Here is an 8,362-nt window from a genome sequence, read left to right as displayed (position 1 = left end):
AGAGGGGGAAAAAGACATTTACTAAACTTCCACAGGAAGACTGTATAAATCTGGCATCGTTAAGCATACATCAGTCTGCACCCAAGAGTACTACTACCTGGTCTCAAAAATTAACTGAAAGTGGCTGGCCGGTTAGCTCAGTTGGTAGAGTGTGGTGCCGATAACACCAAGTCCAGGATTTGATCCCTGTACCAGCCAGTTGCCAAAAAAAAAAAAAAAAAAAAAAAAAGCCTGAAAATCCAAACGTAATATGAATGCTTAGTTCTTAATAAGGCTCAGAAAATTACCATCTATTAAGTATGTGATAGTACTAGTTACATTATGTAAACTGATATAATCAAGAAAGTAATGTGGACAATCTGGAGTTCAAAACCAATATAGACAATCACTAGATGTAAACAAGAACTTTTTAACGCCATTCTTTAGCTCCAATTTAAAACAAACATTCAGGACTGGAATCTTCAGAATTTTCAAGTATCTTGAATATCCCCATCTTTTCTTTTGGTCCCGAGGCATTCATTTGATCTAAGAGAAAAATATTAAAACAGGTACGTTTTTAAAAAGTATAAAAATCTGGAAAGGAATCATAAAAGAAATTTCTAATATGATGTTATGAGAAATGAGTCACCTGTCCAAAATTTAAAACCCTCAGAAATGTGGGACACTCTCTTCCTTAATCAATAAGAGTTAATAGTAGCAAAAGAAATACGGTACACTCCTCTTACTACAACTAGAATCAGTCTCTAGAGAAAACACAATCTAAAGCATCAGTTTCTTACTCAAAAGTTACAGAGAAATAAACAGAACACCAATTTGAATTATGTTCTCAGAGATACTTAGAAAGGAATTTAATCATGGTTAGCTTAAAAGGTGGGAAGCAAGACATCATGAGAAATTTACCTTTATAAACATTCCAAACCATTGCAAATATGTAGTCTCCTGAATCTTTATCAATATAACAGCTATGGAATAAAATCTCTACTGATTTTTATTTGCATTACTCTGATTTCTAAGGAACCTCAAGCATCTCTATACATTCATTGGCCCTTTCCTTCTCTCCAGGTAAAAGCATAATCTTATGTTGTCCATGTTTCTTTTCTTTTTTAATGAAACACTTCATGAATTTACACATCATCCTTGTGTAGGGGTGGGTTATTTACATATTCTAAACACTTCCTGTCTGTTATGTGTTGCAAATGTTGTTTGTGGTTTGTCTCTTTTCTGTTCATGGCGCGGTGTTTTACAGAAGTCTTTAATATATTTTTTGAGCCTAAAAGCATTTTTTTTAATTTATTTTTTTCATTGTACATGTTTATGGGCTACAGTTTGTTGTTTCAATACAGAAGTCTTTAATATTAGTGTATTAAAAATCTATCAATCTTTTCATACAATGTGAGTTTTGTATCTTGTTTAACAATTACTTCCCAATCCTAAAGTCATAAATGTATTTCCTATTTTTTAAGTTAAAATTTTGTTAGTATTTATTTATGTTTTAAATACATACTTAAATTACCTAAAACTTGTTTTAAGTACAGTGTGAGGTGAGGAGAATCTAAGTTTGTTTTTCCCTTGTTGATTACTAATTGCCCTAGCATCATGTATTGATTAGTAGGAATTTCCCCTCTCTGGTCTGAAATGCCATTTCAGCCATTTATCAACCTTTCATGAAAGTCTGGTTGTCTTTCAAGGTTCACCATATTGTACCACTAGACAATTTATCTTATCATGTGCTAATTCAACAGTCCTGATTGTTATGACTTTTTAATAAGAGAACCCAATTTAAAATAAACTACTTGAAAATAAGTTGAAGCTATCAAGGCAGGCCATAAAGTGGTTTTTTAATAAGCAGCTCTCCAAAAAAAAAAAAAAAACTGCCTGAATCTGCTGATCAATCTTAGTTCACTAAAAAATAAGAAACCCAACATGATGCGCCTCCTGGTATGATATAAAATCTGAGAACAAAGCACTAATATTCTTGACTAAGATGAAATTTCAATCTAATTAAGCCTGTAGAGCTATGCTATAGAGCTATTTCCTAGTTTATAGAAAATACATTGATGGAGCAACAAGTTAAAGGATAATAAAAGAAAAAAAAAATCAGCCAATTCCAGAATGTAGGGCATTTACTAGGGTAAATAACCCAGTTTCTTCAAGAAACCAAGCATGGAAAATCAAAAGGGAGAAGAAGGCTGCTATAGAAGAAGAGAAACACAATAAATGTAATTAATAAACAAACAATAAATACAATTTGAATCCTAATTCTAACTGTAAAAAGATTTGAGACAATTGGGGAAATCTGACTATCGATTGGATATTAAATGAAGTTATCAGTGATATTAAATGAAGGTATTAGTGCCAATTCTCTTAAATGTAATAACATAGCAGCTACGGGCAAAATGTCATGATGTTTGAGATTTGATTTTAAGACTCCAACAATAAAACAAGACTGGTAAAACGTTGCAAACTACCGTCGCTGACTAAATAGCATTATACTACTCTAGTTATATGTATGTTTCAAAGTTTCCATGGAAAAAAAAGCATAAGATACTTACCAATGAGATCACTTCGATCTAACAACAACTCTAGATCTTTATCGCTAATGACCTTCTCTCTTGATCCTTTTACTTCCCTACAGATAACAATTCAAAATATTGAATACTTAAAATATTCAAGTCTTTAAGAATAAATAAAAACTATAAATTATACTTTTCAAATATCAAAAATATCTTACCTTTCATAATCTCTAGATTTTAATAATTCCATTAATTCCTTAGGATCTAAGAAATTCTTAGATTGATTTATTCTAGACTGACCACCTTTGAAATGACCTGGAAAAAAATTTCAAGAAATTCAAAACATTAAAATTCCTTTAAAAACTAAAATACCCCCGCACCAGCCAGCCACCAAAGTAAATAAATAATACAAAATACAATATGTTACAAATGAATCAGAACAGCTTACATTAAAAAGCACAGAAAAAAGACAAGGGTCGGTAAGAAAGAAACTCAGACTTTGCTGGTGGTAGTGTTAATCATATGTCCACTTGGGAAAAGGTTTGGTAGTCTCCAATAAGTAAACATAGACCCTTCCCAAGACCAAGGACAAATAAATGCATTTCTCCACAAAGACTTGTACAACAGCAGCTTATTCATAATAACCAAAATCAGGAAACAAATCAAATGTCCATCAATAGGAGAATGGATAAAAAAACTACTCAGCAATTAAAAAAACAAAAAAACCCAAAAAACCTTTGCTAGAGCATGGTGCTGATAACACCAAAGTCCAGGGTTCAATCCTTGTACTGGCCAGCCACCAAATAAACAAAACAAAAAACCTAATACAAACAACATAGATGAATCTCAAAATATTATGTTGAACAAAATAGCTAGACAAAAAAGCATACATATGAAAAAAACTAATCTATCTGACAGAAATCAGAATAGTGGTTGCCTTCTAGTGAGGGTCAAGGGAACATGGGAAATGACTGAAAAGGGTGCATGAAGATAATTTCTTGGGTGATGGAATGTTCATTATCTCGATCTGGATGATAGTTAAATAAATGTACACAATTTGTCAAAATTAATCAAGCTGTATACTTAAGACCTGTGCATTTTTGCTATATGTATATTATATCTGAATAAAAAACTGTCGGCATTTTAAAAAATCCTTTAAAGTTTTTTCTGTGTGAAATTAATCTCTTAAAATACTGAAAATAGAATTTGGAAAAACTATAAATATAGAAAAACTAAATTTAAACTACATTTAATATTTAAAGAAAATATAATTTATTTCATCATTTAAATTCCTAAAGCAGCACAGGTGAAAAATTTTTAATTTACATCAAGCTCTTTTTTTCCCCAATACAATTTCCAGCTACAATCTGAATGTCCCATCAAGTCAAATTAATTTTGTTTAAAACCTAATCCACTCTTCTCTCAAGATCTGACACCTTGAAGTATCTGTAAGCAAAAAAGTAGCATAAAATTAATTGTTAATGACTTTCAACATTATTATGATGATGCTCCCATTTCTATAGGTTTGACAACTTACACAGATGATGATTTTCAACTTTTCTCCAGGTAGCCATCAAGCCATTTACCCAAACAGAACTTCATGCTGAATGAATAAAAGTAGAACTTCTCCAAGGAATCTCAGAGAATAGAACACCCATTTCAAGTCCCCTTGTCCTCAGAATCTTCTCCATATTAAGAAATACTGTATTTTTAAAACACTGAGTCCCAAACTTTGAAAAGGGCATTCTGAAGTCAAATACTTTGTGAAATGATGGACTCAACAAAGTAAATAGATTTTTTTATAGCACTACTTCAAAACATTGTTAATATTATAATATTTAATATATCAAACTTGCAAAAAGAGGTTTATAAGTTTTATTAAAACTTTTGGCAGGCAATTCTCTTATTAGGAATACCAAATTCCCTAATGACAGAGTGAAGGATACTATGCCTTAAAATTATCCATAACCCACTTCTCTTCCCCTCTGCTCCTCATCCAGATACTAACATTCTTTCTTTCATGTCTATGGTCACCAACTTAGTTTAGGCTTTTCACAGCTCCAAATTACCCACTGCTTATTTAACTCATCATAATAAGCTGCACCAATTTCTTTTATAAAGAAAATAACACTAACAAAAATTCACAACACACAACAGACAAAGCAAAAATGTGCTACAAAAAAATGCGATTTACTTTTGTGGATGATCAACTTTTCCAGTTTTCTTTTAGCAGCTGCTCTTTCCACAATTTTCTGATCAATGGTATTTGCTGTAACAAGACGATATACAACAACTGGCTTTGTCTGACCAATTCTATGACATCTATCCTGGGCCTGAAGATCAGACTGGGGATTCTTAAAAGTTAAAAAGGAAAAGAACATTTAACAGTACTAGGTTAAAATTAACTTTATAAACTCATAATATGTGGTTATAGTGAACATGCACAATCCAACCATCAACTCTTTATTTAGACTTCTAGAGTGGCTTCACAGATAAAATTATCATTCCATACACCCTCAGCAATCATAAAAAAAATTTAAATTCCCCCAAGAGGGCCAGCCCGTGGCTCACTTGGGAGAGTGTGGTGCTGATAATACCAAGGCCCCAGGTTTGGATCCCATATAGGGATGGCCAGCTGGCTCACTGGGTGAGCGTGGTGCTGACAACACCAAGTCAAGGGTTAAAATCCCCTTACTGGTCATCTTTAAAAAATAAATAAATAAATAAATAAATAAATTCCCCCAAGAAAACTATTTCAAGTCTTTACATTCAGAAAACTTGATGAAGAAAAGATTCTTCGCTAAAGATGGACTTCTTTTCGAAATAGATAAATGAAATTGCAAAACGTAGAATGAAAGATCAAAAACTCAGAATGGAAATATAATCAGCATATTGCTATACTTCCAACTTACCCAATCACTATCATAAATGATAACTGTATCTGCTGCAGTCAAATTAATGCCCAGGCCACCAGCTCTTGTACTCACTAAAAAAATAAACACATCTGGATCTGTGTTGAAGTTGCGCATCTAACAGAAAAAGGATATAAACACAAGAATTAAGAAAGTAACTTTAACCAAGACTTGGAAAAAATTTTTAATTGTTAACTGTTAAGAGCTTATCCAAAGGAGGCCAAGCCATCATTCAGGTCTATAAAAAAATTATATTAACTAGTAAAACCTCTTCTTATGTTAACTTTATTTTCCAAGCACCTATTTTATTAAAGAGATCTTAATTTTGAATAAGAGTATCTAATACCAAAAAATGCTAAAAAAAAATCAGTAGTGGCTGCCTAGGAGGTGGAATGGGTGGAAAGGGTGGATTGACTAGCATGGGACATCAGAAACTTTCTGGGCTTTCTATAGCTTGATAGGGGTTTGGAATATACAAATGCATGTCAAAACTCAGCAAATGTATAATACTTTATTTACTTCAGGATATGTAACTTTTTTACCCCCAAAGTTAAAATATGCTGAGGTCATTAGATAAAAGGGTAGTATCATCTATAATTTATCTTGAAATTTATCAAAGAGGACAAAATGCTGAATGTATACAGCAATGGACTAATGCTGTATCACAGGTATATATGATTTTTTTAAAAAAGGTACAGTCAAATGTTAATATTACGGGGCTGGCTAGTTAGCTCAGTTGGTTAGAGCATGGTGTTATAACTTCTAAGTCAAAGGTTCCAATCCGTGTACCAACCAGTCACCAAAACAAACAAACAAACAATAATGTTAATAGTAGAGTCTAGATAGATTTACAGTTGTTTATGTTTACTATAGAATTCTTGCTATATATTTGAAATTTTCATAATAAAATGTTAAGGTTGAGGGCAAAATGTAACGAAAAAATTTTCCTGTGATCCCAATTTTCTTAAAATGACGGTTAAGATATATTATATAAGGTTGTGCCAGAAGATACTTTATATTTGAGAATCAAACATTAAGATTTATTAGTGCTAAATCAAAATGCTTGTTTTTTGGTCAATCCTATCTTCTTATCAATTTGTGGGTATATATTAAACTTTACTTCAGAAATCAAGATAACAGCTACAACAAAGAACATGATATATATGACATAAGTACTCTTACATTTTTTTCTCTCTCCGAGTAAGACATGGAGCCATCAAGCCTGCTAAAGTTGAAATTTCTAAGATGGCAGTAATCCATTAAAATGTCCAACATCCTTGTCATTTGTGAAAAAAACAGCACCTGAAATTTAAGTATATCTTAGTATCTATACTGATTAATAAAAACAGACCATCAAAATTCCAATCAAAAGTACCACCTTATGGCCTCTCTTTTTTAGTTCTGGCAGCATTCGATCCAAAATTAAGAATTTTCCAGAATTTGTTACCAATTCTTCATCAATCTTTTAAGCAGGCAAAGAAAAAAAAAGAAAGAAAAAATTGTCACTATTAATTATAAATCATTTGCTTTGTCAAAATCAAAATCATTAGAACACTTAAATTTTCAATGACGAATGAAGTCACCTGCAAAACTTAAAAAAAAATTAACTTTTTATTCAATCTTTTTAAATTACAAAATATTTCTCAAGGAAAGACTTACTCGAATGTAAAACTAGTGATTTCACAGAAACAAAATTCAGATCAAGTGTAAATGTGGTCTATTCTCTCCATTCTCCTCTGAAAGGCTTTGTATAAGAGAATATTACTGTGTTTATGCTTAGGTTTACTCTGAGTAAACTTCCAACAAAATGTGTATGAAAATTACTGCTAGAATTCTCATTAGTAATTATAGAAAACTAAGGAGCTTATAAGCAATCTAAGTATTAGAGACAAAGAAATTTTTCACCTTTTGGAGAAATAACCTCACCAGAGTGGTACTTTCACTTGAGTGAAGAAGTTTTATCTTCTTCCTTACTTGAACAAAGTGTATTAAGTAGTGGTTCTCAAATGGGGACAATTTACCCTCCACCCCAGGGAACATTTGGCAGTGGCTAGAGACACTTTGTTGTCACAACGGGAAGATGGATACTACTGACATCTAGTAAGTATAAGCTAGGGATGCTACATGTCCTACTGTGCACAGGACATTGCACTCTAAATAAGAATTACCTGGCCCAAAATGTCAATATTGCTAGGGGTGAGAAACTCTACTGTAAACTAGGATGAAACAAGGGTTATTAAAAACTGATTCCTTGTAATACAAGGCTATTTTTCTATTAATTGTCAAAGAAAGCTACTTCATTCACCTAATCTGAAAGTTCCCCCCATCCAACTCGGTACCAACTTTTTGGTTTTCTTCTGTGGCTAATTTGTTGAGATTTAAGCAACGAGCAGGCAGGTTGATTTTGACAAGCTGAATAATAACTAAAAGGAACACTGAAGAGGTGACAACTATCTCTAAAGCAGACAGCAAGTAAAATGTAGTAGAAACAAATTATTTTATTAAATTTAGGGTAATTAATTCTTAACTGTTCACATAAAATGTGGAAATAAAAATTTCAGTTCCAGTGCACACAGAAAGTGACCATCCTAACCCTAATAAGGTTCTCTGAATTTGAGGGAAAAAGATTGTCTCAGCTTACTTGAAGGATTATAATCTTCATATCGCAAACAGTACAACACTTATTTTAAATAACAATAATCAGACCAAACAAAATAACATTCCTCCAGTATAAAAAAGTTACAGAAATCAAAACAATAAATTATTAAATGGTATTCACCTTAAACTCTTGTGTGACAGGGTCTATAGGATACTCAATCAAATATGGATGATTACAGCATTTACGAAGTAGCATCATTATATTCTGCAGCTTCAGATTAATTTCAGATTCTACAGGGATATTTACTTCCACAATAGTTCTACCAAAAACATAATATA

General features: G+C 32.0%; 1 protein-coding gene across 6 annotated transcripts in view; it reads right to left on the bottom strand.

The window, feature by feature from the left end:
• Positions 1–433: 433 nt before the first annotated feature.
• HELLS (helicase, lymphoid specific) overlaps positions 434–8,362 on the bottom strand; it is a 41,436-nt gene continuing 33,507 nt past the window's right edge. For all 6 annotated transcript variants that reach the window (XM_063102334.1, XM_063102335.1, XM_063102337.1 and 3 more), the window contains 8 exons: positions 8,205–8,343; positions 6,804–6,887; positions 6,608–6,727; positions 5,426–5,542; positions 4,708–4,867; positions 2,732–2,828; positions 2,553–2,629; positions 434–525 (listed from right to left, as the gene is read on the bottom strand). In XM_063102334.1, coding sequence (XP_062958404.1) covers positions 434–525; positions 2,553–2,629; positions 2,732–2,828; positions 4,708–4,867; positions 5,426–5,542; positions 6,608–6,727; positions 6,804–6,887; positions 8,205–8,343 — 886 coding nt within the window. The remainder of the gene's footprint in view (positions 526–2,552; positions 2,630–2,731; positions 2,829–4,707; positions 4,868–5,425; positions 5,543–6,607; positions 6,728–6,803; positions 6,888–8,204; positions 8,344–8,362) is intronic.

This window comes from Cynocephalus volans, chromosome 7, assembly GCF_027409185.1.
Source record: "Cynocephalus volans isolate mCynVol1 chromosome 7, mCynVol1.pri, whole genome shotgun sequence".
Classification (NCBI taxonomy): Eukaryota; Metazoa; Chordata; class Mammalia; order Dermoptera; family Cynocephalidae; genus Cynocephalus; species Cynocephalus volans.
The sequence above is the reverse complement of the archived record's forward strand: the minus strand, read 5'-3'. Positions and strand labels throughout refer to the sequence as shown.